Source organism: Perna viridis, chromosome 2, assembly GCF_037379345.1.
Source record: "Perna viridis isolate PV_CMFRI_1.1 ecotype Kerala chromosome 2, ASM3737934v1, whole genome shotgun sequence".
Lineage (NCBI taxonomy): Eukaryota > Metazoa > Mollusca > Bivalvia > Mytilida > Mytilidae > Perna > Perna viridis.
In genome coordinates, this window is record NC_142446.1 from 50,796,680 (window position 1) to 50,815,972 (window position 19,293).

The 19,293-nt window shown below is 32.1% G+C and overlaps 2 protein-coding genes across 2 annotated transcripts; one reads left to right on the forward strand and one right to left on the reverse strand.

Annotated features, from left to right (window-relative positions):
* Positions 1-168: 168 nt before the first annotated feature.
* LOC148625650 (ubiquinone biosynthesis monooxygenase COQ6, mitochondrial-like) lies at positions 169-18,802 on the reverse strand. Its single transcript, XM_088569305.1, has 12 exons — positions 18,605-18,802; positions 15,680-15,811; positions 14,914-14,972; positions 14,375-14,638; positions 11,381-11,488; positions 10,908-10,970; positions 10,539-10,646; positions 9,614-9,692; positions 8,349-8,475; positions 2,515-2,630; positions 1,720-1,886; positions 169-993 (listed from the first exon to the last, which is right to left on the reverse strand). The coding sequence occupies exons 1-12, from the start codon at positions 18,786-18,788 to the stop codon at positions 964-966; spliced, it is 1,437 nt and encodes a 478-aa protein (XP_088425431.1). The 5' UTR covers positions 18,789-18,802; the 3' UTR covers positions 169-963.
* On the forward strand, positions 3,261-4,894 carry LOC148625651 (uncharacterized). The gene has a single exon (XM_088569307.1). It carries the CDS (start codon positions 3,436-3,438, stop codon positions 4,300-4,302), a length of 867 nt encoding a protein of 288 aa, XP_088425433.1. The 5' UTR covers positions 3,261-3,435; the 3' UTR covers positions 4,303-4,894.
* Positions 18,803-19,293: the final 491 nt, after the last annotated feature.

Here is a 19,293-nt window from a genome sequence, read left to right on the forward strand (position 1 = left end):
AATTGCACTTAAAAGAAATGGGGACAGATGAACAGATAAACACAATGATTCCTAAATAACTTCCAACTTTGTTAGTGGGGGTATAAAAATTGGAAAGCTAATGGCATTTTCACATAAATCATAAATCTGTGTATAGACATGTATATAAAACAAAGCAGAAGCACCAACTACATAAATTATTCTTTATTTACTGCCTCTTTGTATAACAACATTACATTAAAAAATATATTCAACATCCTTATTTTGAAGATTTCAAGGATGAAAATTTCCATGTAATTGTTTTATACATGTAGTGTATTTCATATGTGACTAGCCATTTTTTAAAGCATATTATATCATCACAACTCATAACCTTTAAAAGACACAAAATAGAATTTCAATCCAATGATTTCAAATGCATGATGTTTTATACACATCTTCAAAACATGTTACTTTAGATTATTAATGTAAAAAAAAAAAATTGGCTAGATCCAGACAATTCAATATTAATATTACCAATATTGTTTATCCAATATTTCAAAAAATGCAATTTGCAAATTAAATTCCTACTGTGCCCCACTAGTATGGCATAGATGTATTTATCAATATTTTTTTTGCTTTGACAAAATATTTTTCTCATTAAGCATGTACATGTACTACGGTTGTGTGTATCATTAATGACCTACAAATTTCAATATGATTCAAAATATACTGGTAAATTTAATAAATTACAGCAAGAAGATAGTACATGGTTTACTTGATCTGCATTGTCCATGTTTATGTATTGACTTACCCAGGAATGTTTTACAAAACTGGAATTCAACAAGATAAGATAACTGCATTGCTTTCAAATGACTACACAATAATGATTTAATAGCAAAAAGCTGGTATCAGTATATAAACAGAAATTGTCAGACTACATGTCATATTCATTCATGGTCTTTCAGGCTTTTGTCTTCATTATATATTTCATATTCTGTATCTTCAGGCTGATGCTTGTTTTATGATAAAATTCTGAAAAAAAGTCACAATATTATCAAAGCAAGTCATAATGTATGCTAATTGAATTATCAACATCTAGAAACCAAAATCAACTCCTGAAAAATTCAAAAATCTGTTTGAACCAGACACTTTTTATAGTCCCTTTACACAAATTGAAATGTAATTTGAATCTTGAGAAACTGAACACCAGTCTTAATTGAACAAATTTTGAAGTCCAAATTTTGAAGTCCAAAAGGGGTTCAGTTTAGACAGGTTTCATTGTATACTGTGGGATAGTATGTTTCATCAAAGGTGGTCAGCCTGATTTTACAACTTGAACTATTATCATTCATTATTTTTATATTTATTTCACATCAATATTGTAAACTTGGAAAAGCAAATAAATGACTTGTATTAGAGATAGATCATGAAAATGTATCTCACTTTTGATAGTATAAAAATATGATAAAAGTACAAGTTGAACTCCCAATCTGATGTTGATCTAAATATTTATCACAAAATGTGTTTTGCTTTATGTGAGCTCCCCCCATGTATCAGTTGTAACCAAATAAATATCTATTTTTGATGGGTTTTTACATATCATAAACTTAAAAAAATCAAAATGTTTTGTACCGAAAAAAATGTGACTGATTTTAAAATTGTATTATGGAATTTGGAAAGGAAACTATGATAAACTTTTTGTCATGGAAAGATTTATAATAATGAATGCACACGATGATTCCTATACTAACATTATACCTTGAGAAAATGTAATGAGTTGACAGTCTGTAGACCTAGACTTCGGAGTAGTACGACTGGTGTAAATTTATTACTATAGAGTCTCTGCAAGCCATCTATAACACCAACTACAGGCAGCACAGATCTCTGTCTCAATGTTTCATACTCAGCTAAGTGGACTAGGGAACCTGACAGTGAGGAAATAAAAATATGATGAACAACTTCATAATATTATACCATGTATATGTAGAGCACTACATAATTTACAACATGAAGTTGCACAAGCTGTCATGATAGGTATACCCCCACTAATACAGGAAGTTAATAAGGGACTGCACTCTAAATCAATAACAAAGTATGCCCAATCTCTATAAAGCCACATCTATCCATCTATTTCCAGGATAATTGCAATGAAATTCGGACTTACAGATTGATAGACAAGTAGATTCCAATAAACCATCCACTCATTGAGTGGGGATATAATATGTGAATCCATTCTTCATTTAGAATCTTAATCATATTGAAGCAAGTTCACAGTTTTTTTCCAACATGAGGTCATGGAGCTGGGAATCTTGAAATGTAAGTATGAGAAGAATTAGTTTGATTGGATACTAAACATTTAAATATACATAAACCACAAATTTCGGAATTCATCCATAAACTTAATTTCTGTATTTTACAATACAATGGTACCCCAATACTTTGTACTGAGAAATTTGAAAATCAACATGGCTATTATCAAATGTTGGATAAAACTGAATTAAGAATTACAGTAAAATATTTTACTGAATCAACAAGAATTAGGAAGAGACAAACCTAAATCACTTCCATCTTTAACAGCTTGAACAAGCAGATCTCTAAGACAAGCTACATCTCCAAATCCTAAATTAACCCCCTGCCCTGCCAGTGGATGCATTCTGTGGGCTGCATCTCTAGAATAAATTCAAAATATGTTTAATCAAACATCTTCAGAGTTAAATATTGAAATATTCTATTTCATTTTTCATCATCAGTATCTGTTAACAATTATCTCCCTTTAACAAACTTAAAAGAATGGATTTTTTTTTTTTAAATTGAAAGAAAATTGTAAATCCAACCAAGTACACAGGGAAATATTTTTCACCTGAAATTCATGTTAATCAAGCTTCGCATGAAATTCACATGAAGACTAAATTCATCTGAATTTCATGTGAACTCATTCACAAAGATTTTTGCTCAATTCAAGTTAAAATCATGTGAAATTTAAGTGAAAATCATGTGAAATAATTTTGCCTGTGTATGGCAAATTTTTATCATCTATGTCATAGTTTTCTTTACAGAATCTTATACTAGCAAACAAGGTAAGCTTATTTTTAAGTACTTACCTGGTACAAATGTACAACATTTTTTTTTATCAAAATGTAGATAATAATATTTTTACTAGTGATTTATAAATTAAACCTAGAAATATTTGTATAGAAAACGAAGCTCTACAAATAGTTTGAAAACAACATAAAAAAATAAACTGCATGAAAATTTACAGAGAGAAAAAATCTGATAATAGTTTATGTGAGGAGTTTTCACAGGAGCAGTCAAACATTTAATCAATTATGGGAAACACTATTTGTGGACAAGTGAACAAGTATCAGCACTTTAGCTCACATTAATTACCTGAGTGTAATTGAAAAGTATTCACTGAACATAAAATGTTCACTCAAAGGTAGAACCTATCATTAAGTAAAAAAGTATTAGAAGGCTATGGCAAACAAGGACTATCAAACTATTGGAAATTCTGTACAGAAATATTTAAACAACTTACCACAGGGATTACATTTAACAAAACACACCAGGACTACTGATACTGGACACTACCTTATATTACATTTTGGAAATGCAAATACACCCAGGAAGAGTGCTATTGAAAATGGAACCACCAGGGTTAAACAGGAGACTTTTGAACCAATGGAACACTATATGGAATCGCAAACAGGCTCTAATGACTTGATCCCAGAAACAACAATCACAAAAGATGAGCCTATAGGAAATATTTCTACAGGGAATGTTTCTATGGTTAAGGAGGAGCCTATGGAGTACGAGACAACAGCAACTGTGAAAATGGAAAGTGATAGACAACATCAAATTAAACAAGAACCAAAAGATGTGAAACCAATCATTTGGCCATCAGTTCTCAAACCAAAACTGGAAAATGGAGTTAAACGAGAAATCATATCAGAAATGATTTGTAATGAAGAAAATGAAAACAGAGGTAAGAAGATTAAATTAAATTCAGCCATTTATACTGACAATCAAAACTACAAATCAGAGTCACAGTCAGGTGGTGTGTTCTCTAGACTTGGTGTTAAACAGGAAGTTCACAATGAAACAAATAAATCATTCAGCAGACGACAAAGACGAAAATTCAGGCAGAAGAAAAATAAGAACAACTGGCACAAATATCATCACAAGGAAAACAAGGGACCAGACCTTCGTGAATATTTGAATCAGAAGAAAGATGTAGTGCCCAAAGATTTAAGACAGCTGATTCCACGTCAAGTGCCATTTATGATAGAATCTCATGAATGTTTCTTCAGAAAAACAAGCTACTGGTCACAGGGATATAGATAAACTTCAACTAAAATTACCCTTATTTAGTGCTATGTTGTTTGAAAAGTAATCACTTTTACTACTTTACTGTTATGCATGTATTTTTTACACTAATAATGTTTCAGAGTGCTACCAGTCAATTTATTCTCAAAATTATGTAGATTTTTTAAAAAACATTTTAATTATTAAAATACACTATTAAGTATGCTAATAAAATAATTTTATGAAATCAAAGCCTTTCTGAACATTTGCAAGCCTCAAATTGAAAGCTGATTGAGTATTGATTACATTTATGCATTTCTTACATCTCAAAAGTGAATAATATTATATTTTATATTCTCCATCAACATTAATAAGTAACTCCTATTAACAAAAAAATACTTAAAGAAAATGACCCAGTATTTTTAGCTTTATCTCCTGTATTATGAGACATATACATTTATAACACATGTAGCAGTGTTCATCTGATCATTTTGTTTAATCATGATTTATCTCCCTTGAAAAGATACATGATCATAAACGGCTGCCAAATACAGGATTGAATCAATTAAAACTATTCTGCCATTTCTGCTACACTAATAAAAAATTTGAATGCAGAAAAAAAACTCTTCATGCATTACTTTACAGAATTTTAGTGTACATGTAGTTCCATCAACCTGATGGTACTGAAAAATTTCAGTTTGATATCACTAGAAACAAAAACAAAAAAGCAGTACACCCAGGTTAACACGATATCATTAACACAGTACATATCGCTAACACGGTTGAACAAAAACAAAACAAACCTGAACATGTTGTCAGAAAATGGTAAGTTTCTGCTATGTATTCATCACTTTTCAGAACAATTAATACGCCTTTGAACTCCCATTAGAATGCTTATTTGACCGTACATGTAGCAATGGGATCGATTCAGTAACTTGCAAAAATCAATATGTCAAACTAGGTACACCCCAAAAAAGACGTATTTTTTTCGTATATTTCCATCGAGTGTGGAAGGGGAGAGGAAGATTACGACAAATCAACACCTTTAATATCTTTAACAACCATTTCACAACATTCCCTTTAAATGTCAGGGTCCAGATTTCACAGATAAAGACAGTAATGGTACTCTTTTGAAACCTGGTATTATATAAACATGTGCTTTTTAACATGGTTATGAAAAAGCCAATGTTATCGCATAAACCAGTTTTCGTTATCGTTAACACCGACATTTAACAACATGATATGCCTGAATTAAAAGCAAAGTATGACTATTATGCGAAAACCATTTTTCTTACACAAAATGTTATGATACTTGTTCCTTAGTCACAAGATAATACCACAGCAAAAATCCATTAGACTTTTTTTTGACATAATCAACTGTTTATATTAGGATCTCATAAAGCATGTCCATATGGACTTTTCAGGTCATAGGAAAGATTGCTACAAAATATTTAGTACTTTTTTCTGTTTAATACCCTCTGAGATATTTCCTCGCTTCAAAAGATGAAAATAAAATTGGTGTATTGTAGGAACCAATGATGTTTTGAAAGATTTTACTCAGTTCTTAAATCATGGATCAAAAGTCATGGTCATTAAAAATCTATGACTAAAAGCTTTATTTAGCCTCAACATACCCCAAAGCATTATTACGGGGTGGACGGGGGTATACAGTTCCCAGTTTCCTCCCCTTCAACTCCCAGTCCCCTTGTCCACCCCCTCTTTATTACTAAACTTGGGTTATTGTTAGTTTTCATAAATATCTCCGACACCTTAAACCTTCAGTGTTATAGATTAGATCACACAAGAACTTAAGGTTAATAGCAAATCACTCATGTAGATTCAACATATTTGAAGATGAACTGAAGTATTTATTTTGATGCTCATTCATGCAGACATAAGATGAAGGTCCCTAAGGAATCAACTTGATAATTGAATTTAAAGGTAGGCATTATCTTTGTTATATTCTGGGGTAATTTACAATGGTAGCACAGAAACGCATCCATGGTTATTCTGAAATAATTTTTTTAAAATATGTAACGATATATAACGATATCAATATTGTAGTTTTGATGGTAAATTAGTCCTTAAAAAACAGAATCAAGCACTAATATTTTTTTAGAGCTTCCAAACTGGTTTACTGGTATCCTTAAAAAGGACCAAAAAGGCAACCGCTAAACATAAGTTGTGTTATAAAAACAACAACTGTTTTCAAATCAATAAGTTTTGATGTCATAAATGTAAATTAAAGACAAAAACCCTCGTACTAAAATCTAAATCACAAAGACCTATATGGTTTATTATTCGAAAGTTCGTAATGTTTGAAAAAGGCTTGTTTCCCCCTTTGTCCTCTCTTCTTTTAAAGGCATCATTTTACCATCAAAATAAAAAGACTCATATAAAATGAAAACCCTGTTTTTATGTCTGTATCTGATTTTATAATATGAACAGTCACTGTAAATATAAACGACAAAAATATGGTGTACACATTCATACACCCTTTTATGCTTGTTTCCCTTTATTCCAATTGTATTTAAGTGGAACATTTTATATGTTAAACGACAAGACCGGTAACAGTATACAGATTTATCGTCCAGAAATAATATTGTCATAACATGTGTTAATGATAACATTTTTGTAATGACAACCGGATTGCATGATAACATCTACCGTGTTAAAAACCACATGTTTTCATTACACCACATTTCAAAAGAGTCCCATTACTGTCCTTATCCGTGAAATCCAGTTGCTGACATTTTAAGGGAATGTTGTAAAACAGTTGTTCAAGATATTAAAGGTGTTGATTTGTCATAACCTTCCTCTCCCCTTCCACACTCGATGGAAATATACGAAAAAAACACGTCTTTTTTGGGGTGTACCTAGTTTGACATGTCGTTTTTCACAAGTTACTGAATCGATCCCGTTGCTACATGTACAGTCAAATAAACATTCCTATGTAAGTTCAAAGGCTATTAATTATCCTGAAAAGTGATGAATAATTAGCAGAAACTTACCATTTTCTGACAACATGTTCAGGTTTGTTTTGTTTTTGTTCAACCATGTTAGCGATATGTACCATGTTAACAATATCGTGTTAACCTGGGTGCAGTAATTACTTCAATGATTTTTAGTCCAAAGAGAGAAGCTAACAAAAACTAGAAGCCCTGTTTGTCACAGGAGCCCCTGCATCATTTGTTAGTAGTATTTTTTTTTTAGTAAATCAAATGCGTCTGTAAAAGACACTAATGATGCCCCCACTTGCTAGATTTGCCAAATTAAGAACATAGTTTATTTTTGTATGAAACATGGTTTGCAGATTCAGAAAGGTTATGTACTGTTGGTTAATGTAATAAATATGTGGTATGTTAGGTTAAGCACTGCAAAAATACTTGCAATGAGAAAAAGAGGACTGATGGATGGATTGATGGACACACAATAAATGTTAATACCCCAATAACAAATTCCTAACTTTGTTTCTTGGGGTATATTTCTGACAAAAATTACAAAGTCCAACTATCACCCAGTTCCATAATATTCCACAAAAATCAAGAACCTATGACCTTGCACACCATCATGTGTAGAAACATCCTGCAAAAAATATTTTAGATGTAGTTCAAAAACTGTACAAGGAGATAGCCAGACAATCCATGATCCAACTTCCCTAATGTTTCACGAAAATCAAAATCTTTAACCCTGCACACCTTCATCATGTGTAGAATATACTTTTCAAAGAAGTCATCTCTATTTTAAATAACAACTATTTAATCTATGCATCATTGGATATCTTTGAATATTAGACTATAAGACAAATATATAAATATTGCTAACTTTGGTATACTGTACACATGTGTAATCCTCAGTGTATTAGAGGTCTTGAATTTTAAGATATTATTGAGTTATCTGTCCCTGATATGTTTATTTGCAGTTCATAAAATTTATAGATTTTTAACTCAAATTACCAAACTGATATAAAACACTTGTCCTGATGGTACAATAAGGAAAAATAACAAAGTCAAAGTGGTGAGTTTTTTTCAAGCCATGTTTCAACCAATGCCTGATTTTACAGCAACTGACACTTAATTCCTTACCCAATTAAAGCCACTCTGTGTCTTGCATAATTTGATGAATGAAGTAAGCCTAGTGGGAAAGATGCCCTTGTATTAAGTTCTATCCCTATAGCTGTAGGTGGTAATTGTCTGGAGTAAGATGAACCACCTACAAAAAGATGTCAAAGTGCATTTATTCAAAGAATATCTAAGCACCTTCCCTACAGTATTTTAAAATAACAATTAAATTACACTTTTAAATACATTAACAACAATTTCTACATTAGTATCTCCCTTGCTTTTCAACGATTAATTTTGGCAATGAAAAAAATGTTTGCTTTGATCTTTGTTTATATCTATACACAAGCAAATGTGCAACATATGAGAATCATATGGTTTGCACCATATGATAATCATATGTTTTGGTATACATATGATTATTGCATGATTATGATATGATAATCATATGATTGTCATATGTTTTTAAGCCAAAATTACCATATGAGAATCATATGATAATCATATGACTATCATATGTTAAATATCATATGATTGTCATATGATTACCATATGATTATCATATGAATCAAGCACCATATGATTATCATATGAATCAAGCACCATATGATTACCATATGAATCAAGCACCATATGATTATCATATGAATCAAGCACCATGTGATTATCATATGTGGCACATTTGTAAACCTAGTAAGTCTTGCATTTGTATTTTGTATTATAACTCAAAGAAATACTGTCAAATGGTTAGTTATGAGCCAATTAAAACTATGGTTTACTTCACCTCTTAATACAAGAACTTGACTCTTATTTGTATTCAAAACACAAAACAGAAGCACTAACCTTAAAAATATCAGGGAAAGTTACTACACTGACTGGGAAAGTAGATTTTGAAGAATGACTTTCCCTTGGAAAGTTGACCTACCAAAAAAATCCCAGAACACTGCAAAGAGTTGTAATTTTTATCAAAATGGAAAAAAACAACCTAAATATCACCTAGAAAAAAACTGGGAGCAAATTTCACTTAAGAAAAAAACCCACTGTTTATCCAACTAACCGTATAGTCAGAATAAATAAAAAAACAGTAAGTTGATGTTGCTTTGTCTGAAAATGGATCCCACATATGTCATACTTATACAAAGTTGTGAAAATATCAAGTGGCTGTGATAAAAAGTTACAAAGAAAACTGTAACTGGATAAATAGACAGATGGACACCATGATCATTATATATCTTCGGTAAAGTAAGGGGTATATTTATTCACTTAAAGGAGTACTGTATGGAACTTACCAGGCAATACTGTGTTGAGTACATTTCTCAGAACTCCTTCTGCTGATATAGCTAGAGAGTTCATATCTCGATCATGCCACTGAAATAAAACATTTTAAAAAAAAATTATTTTGGTGTGTGAAACATTTGTAGAATCAAATCTATACAACATTTTCATCTACACTACAGTGATATAAAATATAAACAATAAACAGGTATTGGACTTTAAGAATCTAACACCACTTCATTGCACTTAGGGTAGACGACAGCAAGACAGGGAAAGGGATTGGGTCTGAGATTTCCTAGTTTTGCATTGTCTGGCAGTGTTTAATACTTTTCCTCACTTTTATGGGGTACACATCACTTCAGGGAAATAACTCTGTAACAATCCATAAAACGTTTTATTTTGTGACATTTTGTTATCAAATTAAAATATCTTAGTGATAAAAAGTTTTGTTGATGAGGCTGCTATATATTCATAGAAATTATTCCCATTAAACATGTGGTTAAAATTACTTGAAATTAATATATTTTGCTTCTTTTATCAAAGTAAAAGACTGAATAAAGATATTTAAACAAGCCAAATAATTTAAGAGATGTTCGGTACCCGCTTAATTATATCTTTTTTTGTGATTATTACACCATTCTAAACACCCCACTTACCTATATACTTACAAGACATACTTATAAAGAGTTTAATAATGTCACAAAAGTCGCACCTTAAATATCATCTATAAGTAAAATCACAGGTGAGATTATATGAGATAACAAAGAAAAACTCTAGCATTGCTAGAAATAATTATATCATTATCTCAAAAGAGAGAAAAAATAGTCCCTTTAAGAAATTGCTGTGAAGGTTACAAGAATATCATTCATATGGTGACATATACTTGTATCAGTTTTATCTTCAAATTTTCTTCAATAAACATTGATAAAAATATCTTACAAAAGCATCATTGACAGAGTCTACAAAACTATCTTCTGATAATTCTTTAAGGTGTTTAGCATGCTCTGTTGTTGTACTCCATATCAAACAACTATCTGTGTTGGAAAGCTGAAAAAAAATAGATTAGAGATGAAAAGGAACTATGAAAAAAATGTAGTCAAAAGTTTATTCAGATATATAAATGTTTATTTCAATAACAATACATAATTTTGAGTTATTAATATATTCTAATGTTTTACATTTGTTTCCCTATTATGGACATAAACTTTGAACAAATACTTCAGTTTGAACCTCATAAATTAAGGCTTTCATTGCTAATATGAATAATTACTACAAATTTACCACGGATTTACAAAATAAAATACTTACGGGTAACATTGCTATTGGTCCTGTTGGTAAAAATCTCTGCCATGCAACATTATTTTCTGTATCCTAAAAAACAACAATCAAAATTGAATGCACATATGTGATAAAAAAAAATTAAGTATATGTTTAACTAATATGATTAGAGTTATAATCAAATGCACCAACTAAAAATCCTAATTCGAAACAGTAAGAGTGGTAATAAGTGCATTCTGTATCATAATTGACTTGACTCTTATTTTTAAAATGATTTAATAATTGACACAACATTGATTTCTGATGCATAATATAAATATGATAATATGTTTAATCTATTTTCTAAGTCTGGGGCCTGTCTTTTCAACAAATATCAACAGAGTATAAGAAAACTCAAACTAAATCATATCTAGGTAAAATAAAAACTTAATATCTACAAGTGTAAGAATCTAGGACCTATAGTCTCATGGACTTCTACCAGCTAAAAAATATTATATTCATACCCCTGTCAGTTTCAGTGTGGCAACCACTGCTGATTGGTCATAATTGGCCTTCACTGTGTGAAAATTGCACGCTTTTCTTACAGCTGAATTCATACCATCTGCTCCTATCTGAAAAAAGTTAAGATGAGCCATCAAAACATATGTTTTTTATAAGACATTCTAGGAAAGCAGTAGTGTAGCAAGAGCAGACTCTACTCATCCATTAACATCATTTTAAATTTCTATATATTTGAAAGTTAATAATGACCATACTGATTCATAAACATTCATTGTATTAGTAGTAATATCAAATGTCACCCTTTAATCTGGGTTTCAAGTGTTGGGTATTTTGAAAGGTCATATTAAAAAAACAGATCTTTAAATGTACATGTATATTTACATACAAAAACTATTTTTGTAAAAGGTTCTAAAATAGTATGTATCATATTGTGCAAAACAGGTGCCTTTGTAACTTGGTTTCAGAAAATTGACAAAAGGTCTGTCAAAAATTCAGGTAAGGGACGATTAATCATATCTCAAGATAATCAATAAGACTATTCAAATACATTTGTTGCATCCTAGAAATAACTCTGACTGAGATCATTTCCCTGGGTCTGCTATACATCATGAAATAATTTTTAACTGGTTATAGTGTAAGAAATTGGGTGGCAAATTTTCCTGAACTTTTCTATAGGAGAGCATTATAAAACTTTATAAAACTTCCAGTTAACAAGTTTCATTTGCACTATTATTGTCAATTACAGTTTCTATGAAGGCTAGTGAAAGATTTCAAATATAATTTTTTTTTGTGAATAGATTTTGCAAAAATCCCACTAAACATAAGCTTTTGTCTGGTTGGAAGTTAGGACTGTATTTCAGTAACTTTAAATTCCAAAATCAACCATTGTATACAAATTAACATATTTGATGATATAGTAAGATTTGTCTAGGCTTGCCAGGATTTAATAAGTATGTAAACAGCACCAACACTTTTATCAATTAAAATGTATTTTTCAGAACTATAACAAAGTACAAATCCAAGCTTAATGATAGCATCAATAATTAATAAATAAGTTACTATAAAGCACTTGATAGGCATCTCCTTAAAATTTCTGTAACTGTAACCAAGAGTAAGGAACCAACAAAATGCCTAAAAAAACGAATTACCCATAGAAAGAGTTATACATTTCTGCAAGTTATGTTAGTAATGTTAAATGTGTTGCTTGACAGACAGCCTGGACTTACTGGACTTGATTCAATGTTTTCCTTTGTGGGACATAGGGCAACCAGTGCAGCTGACAAACTAGGGGATACCATATTTTGTTTGCCAAAAAGACAATCAAACATAGGGCAACCACTGCAGCTGACAAACTGGGGAATACCATATTTTGTTTGCCAAAAAGACAACCAAACATAGGGCAACCACTGCAGCTGACAAACTGGGGAATACCATAATTTGTTTGCCAAAAAGACAAACATAGGGCAACCAGTGCAGCTGACAAACTGGGGAATACCATATTTTATTTGCCAAAAAGACAATCAAACATAGGGCAACCACTGCAGCTGACAAACTGGGGAATACCATATTTTGTTTGCCAAAAAGACAATCAAACATAGGGCAACCACTGCAGCTGACAAACTAAGGAATACCATATTTTGTTTGCCAAAAAGACAATCAAACATAGGGCAACCACTGCAGCTGACAAACTGGGGAATACCATATTTTGTTTGCCAAAAAGCCAACCAAACATAGGGCAACCACTGCAGCTGACAAACTGGGGAATACCATATTTTGTTTGCCAAAAAGACAATCAAACATAGGGCAACCACTGCAGCTGACAAACTGGGGAATACCATATTTTGTTTGCCAAAAAGACAATCAAACATAGGGCAACCACTGCAGCTGACAAACTGGGGAATACCATATTTTGTTTGCCAAAAAGACAACCAAACATAGGGCAACCACTGCAGCTGACAAACTGGGGAATACCATATTTTGTTTGCCAAAAAGACAACCAAACATAGGGCAACCACTGCAGCTGACAAACTGGGGAATACCATATTTTGTTTGCCAAAAAGCCAACCAAACATAGGGCAACCACTGCAGCTGACAAACTGGGGAATACCATATTTTGTTTGCCAAAAAGACAACCAAACATAGGGCAACCACTGCAGCTGACAAACTGGGGAATACCATATTTTGTTTGCCAAAAAGACAACCAAACATAGGACAACCACTGCAGCTGACAAACTGGGGAATACCATATTTTGTTTGCCAAAAAGACAACCAAACATAGGGCAACCAGTGCAGCTGACAAACTGGGGAATACCATATTTTGTTTGCCAAAAAGACAACCAAACATAGGGCAACCACTGCAGCTGACAAACTGGGGAATACCATATTATGTTTGCCAAAAAGACAACCAAACATAGGGCAACCACTGCAGCTGAAAAACTGGGGAATACCATATTTTGTCTGCCAAAAAGCCAACCAAACATAGGGCAACCACTGCAGCTGACAAACTGGGGAATACCATATTTTGTTTGCCAAAAAGACAATCAAACATAGGGCAACCACTGCAGCTGACAAACTGGGGAATTATATCATATTTTGTTTGCCAAAAAGACAATCAAACATAGGGCAACCACTGCAGCTGACAAACTAAGGAATACCATATTTTGTTTGCCAAAAAGACAATCAAACATAGGGCAACCACTTCAGCTGACAAACTGGGGAATACCATATTTTGTTTGCCAAAAAGACAAACATAGGGCAACCACTGCAGCTGACAAACTGGGGAATACCATATTTTGTTTGCCAAAAAGACAATCAAACATAGGGCAACCACTGCAGCTGACAAACTGGGGAATTATATCATATTTTGTTTGCCAAAAAGACAACCAAACATAGGGCAACCACTGCAGCTGACAAACTGGGGAATACCATATTTTGTTTGCCAAAAGACAATCAAATAAAAATAAACTATTAAAAGTAAAAATGAATATTATCATTACCAACAGTTTAGTTTTTAGTTTGCTGCCATCATCCAGTTCTATGGTTACCCAGGAATTCTGATCCAATCCATCATGCCCTGGGGTAACACCAGGTATTGTGTATTCCTTGGCTGAAGTTTTGTATTTAATACACAGGTTGTCAGAGACTGGTAAGCATTGTTTCACAGCTTCAAGAATAACATCATTTTCCACTATGTATGCAAGTTCCTCATTAAGATCATCATGATTGAATGTGATAATTGACTCTGAGCAGGCATCCCATACCTAACAAAGATTGGCATTTGATGAAAATATTTTTACATTCTTTTACTAATCTGTCTTTTTAATGGCAAGTTTTCATGCTTGTTGTAATATACAGTACACAAAAATAAAAAAGAATGCAAAGAACTTTCATGTTTAAAATGCATGCCATGGCTAGCAGAATTACAGCAAAATTATATTCAGGAATCTAATTTAATCCTTGCTACATGAGATACCTCCATTTATTTCACAGGTTGACACCTCATTTGAAAAAATTTCATCCTTGCTACATGACATACCTGCATTCGTTTCACAGGCTGACACCTCATTTGAAGAATTTCATCCCATGCACCAACACCTGCCATGAAAAAGTATAATCAACATTAAAAAAGAAAAGCACAGATCTAATTTTAAGGGGAAATACTTGCTAAATGCCATTTGAATTTAATTTTTCAAGTAGAAATTATTTCCACTTGCTATAATTTGCTTGTGGGATTCTGTAAATTTTAGAAGTGTAGTAAAGAAATAACCAAAAAAACTAAGATTTTGCCAGTCGAAATGATTTTAGATTCAATGCCTGAAAGACAGTATAAAACATCAATCTACTTACAGTTTAGTTATCATGTCTCATACTTTATATTAGGGGATGACCATTTGATTTTGAGGGGGCGTGGGCTTGGATGAATTTTGAAGTAAATATTTTAACCATAACATGGTGAAAAGAAACATTTTAATCCTAAGAAATCTTCCAAGCCTCCCCACCCCTCCCCTGCCAATATCAATTGTCACCTTACTTAATCCATAGTTACTAAATACCAAAATTCACTAAGTCATGGGAGCATACATTGTGTATTGAAATAATCAAAGCATATGTTTCGAAAATACACTATAATCTTTTCATTATCATCAATTTGACAAAATATTTTTCAGATCAATATGGGACTTCAAGCTTTGAAATACTAATTTAAGTTAAGTTCAAGTTAATGATTTCAATTTCTACACCTTTCACATTTTCAGCTCATATGTGAAAATAATTAGCAATTCCCTTTTTTAATGGAAACCTACTTTTGAACAAGTTAATACTGGCAGGACTGACGGAACATGTCCTATTACTATATGCTTCAGGCAATCTAAACTGTTTCTCTGGAGCTGATTCCAACAAAATGATTCTCTTGTTTTCTAGCAACTGTTCTTTTGCTTTAAGTATAAATGTAAACAATATTACATCAGTGACAAATACGTAAATTATAATTTGACATTTACATGTACATATATCTCATAAATCCATGGTTGTATATACATGTACCCATATGAAAGGGGAGGTTAAGATCTCTTGTCTTGTACCCATATTTTGTTCCATCATTGTTAAAAGCTGTTGTTGTTTTGTAAGACTTACATAAAGTATTCCTTAATGTATGGAATTTCAAAAGCTTAATGTTTAATACAAGTGGTTGAAGGCAATGTTTTTATTTTAATAAGCTGTATTTTTCTTGGGTGGTCATCCAGGCTGCACACTGCTGAAGGTAGAGGTATAATAACAAGTCTCATGTATATATATGTATATGTATATTGGTATACTGTTATTCAGTAAAACTGCATCACATGATCCCTAATTTAATTTATCCAAACTTTTTTGCTGGTTACAAATAGCTTAGCAAGAAAAGCATTAATCTCAATGAGAGAAAATCAACAAATGAATGGTACATGTACATGTAGCTTGCAAGATACAAGATACAGAATATTTTATCAAACTAATCACAGTGCCCAAGGTTGAGCAGTAAAATCATACAGATGATTAAATCTAATTGATTGGGTACATAAAGATATCAACATTATACATAGAAATTGTGTGAGATGTGCAATAGTCCATTTTAATTCATTTCTAGTCAAGAAAATGAAGTATATATTTCTACATTTCTTGTTTGATGGGTTTTCTGATTTCAAAAGTTTTAAAATGTGTAACCGAAAATTACTGTGCTAGACCAGTAATTGACTATTTCTCACTTTCCTGTCTGAGTGTTAGGTTTTTCTGAAAACATTGAGAGGTTAAAACTTTACTTAGAGACTTAGGAAAAAGTTTCAAAATATTGTTTTGAAAAGAAATGGTTGAGTTTGAATTCTGTACCATACCTACCATCAACCCTCGTATCCTCAAAGATGGAGAGGATCTTATCCTGAATGAAAAAACAAGTCTCATGAACAGAGTCTTATGTGATTTGAATTGTCAATGAATATTTTGGTAATACATGTATTATGATGGTATTATGACAAATATGCATTAAAATTGTACAGATAACAAAAATACCAGACTTTGATTTTGGGCACGGGTATTTCAGGTTACACAAGTTAGACCTTTTGAAAGCAGAAAATCAAATAAAATTTAATTTTTTTTTTAAAAAACATTTTAAGAAACATTAACTCTGGCCTAGCCATTATGTCATTTTGTAGTTGTGTACAACTTTCAGCTGCAATATCAAGTAGTAATGAAGAAATTGGCAAAATATGGGGAAAAGATGGTCTGTGTACAGGTTACACATTTCAGACCCTACCTTTGATTAGTTTTGTAACAATTATAATAATAGATTATCTAACGTGTCTTAAGATGACATTAACCAACATAATTTTTGTCCTTTACATAAAAATGATTTATTTTTTTTACAATTGTTATCAAATATATTGAGGCAAGAAGTTCTATGAATATGTAACAAAGGTAACTGCAGCTAGTTGATATTTTAATGTTATTGTTTACTTATCAAACTGTTCACGTGATTTGGCTTTGGACATGTGACATTGTTATCGATGTAAATAGTTGTAACTTTCATTTTGAGCTTGCCTCTGTGTTTTATGCTAAATGTTCGAGTCTCAGTATTTTACATAAGTTCAGTTTATTTCAAAACGAGTTTTACTCAGATCGAGTTCATAGCATTTGAGTTAATATCCTTGCTCTGATTGATTCATTTTGAACTGAGTATTTAAGCGAATGCGCTGTGTGGTTTATCGCTTCTTCTACATATAGCCAGTCCAGGTGTGTATCACACCATTTCTCTACTTTAAGACTGTTACAGTCCATACGTTCTTTGTTTCTGACCTATTTACGGTTTTGCTGTTTTTCTCAAAGGGATGTAACATTCCGGAGAATGCTTTTGGAATTTTTGGCTTGCCGATTTAGAGAATGATTTTGGACATTTAGGCTTCTTTATACACTGAAACATTTATACTTATTGGTTTTCTGTCGACCTTTGAGCCGTGTTGAAATGTAAATTGGTAATTAAGGTTGGTCAACAGGTAGGATTTTAAATCCTGAGCTTTCCCATGAACGATGTTTAGGTGTTCAAGTTAAAGCCAGTCACCTCCAATTAACTAGCTAAACCAGTTAATTTACTCATAGGTGTTACACATTTATAAACATTATGCACCACTGTTTTACATGACTTTGTACTTTATTAAATAAACTGTGTTTCCACATGTAGTTATTATTCACAGTGTTTAATTTTGTACTTTGTTAAATAAACTGTGTGTTTCCACATGTAGTTATTAATCACAATGTTTAATGACAGAGCCCAGTGCACAAACAATCCACGCGGGGTGTACTGTATGAGGTTTGGTCATAGGTAGTAGTTATTGACAAGTAAATCTAGAAAAGCAAATTATTCAGCGAACATTAAAACACTTACCTTCATTTATTAAAAAAGATCACACTACTTAAACAGTTAGATTGGTATTGTTGTTGTCTTAGATTTTAAAGTATTAACTCGTTATTTTCACTGAAAAACTTGCACATACAGGAGACTCTTACAAATATTTAACAGTGGATATTTCGTTATAAAATGTTTTTCGTCTTCAATTTCATTGTTACATGAACCTAAATCAACATATTTTTCTCGGGGTAAGTGTGGCTAGCAAAGTTCCGTCATCAATGTGGCGTATACAGGTTATTGTTTCATCAATGCCAATGCATAATAATGAAATTGAAAGTCAAGTTCGACTGACCAAGAGCACATGCTAAAGTTGTTCCCACCATTCCTCCCCCAGATATAACAATATCTGCAGTATTATCTGGCGATTCCACATTAGTCTGTATTTTCCTATAAACGTTGTAGCTTATTTTATTATGTCGAGCAAGTTTTAAGCAGCAGATACTCTTTTTTACGAGTTTACAAGACATTGTTGACATTATTATCTCCCTTCACCGGTAAAATCTGAATGTCAAGGTCAAATCATACAAAAAAATCTGGTAGACACTTTCGTCCCTTCTAGTCATAGGTCATAGTTTTCCTTTCCTCGTTTGTCTACCCCGGACTTGACTTTTTATTAGCAGCTCGGCGGGTGTTTCTAGAAAAGCAGAGGACGCTTACCCTACCGGTGCACCTGGTCCATGCTCCCAGTTTTTAGTGGAATCCGAGTTGCTCATTTGCTTTTGTTACTTTGTATGTAAGATTTTAGTTACTTTATGTTCTTTGTTGTGTACGTCTGTTTTCCATGTCTGGTCTTTGTCCCTGGATTACATTCTTTTGATTACCGCTATAACCTTGGTTCCCTTGATTACTCTTTCTAACACACTGGACCTAAAAAGTACAGTTATAGAGTAAAGTATGCAATGTTAAAACCAATAGAGTGTGATCTGCGCAAATATTATAACTTGTCCTTTTACTAAGCATCAAAATAGTGAGAGGGACTAA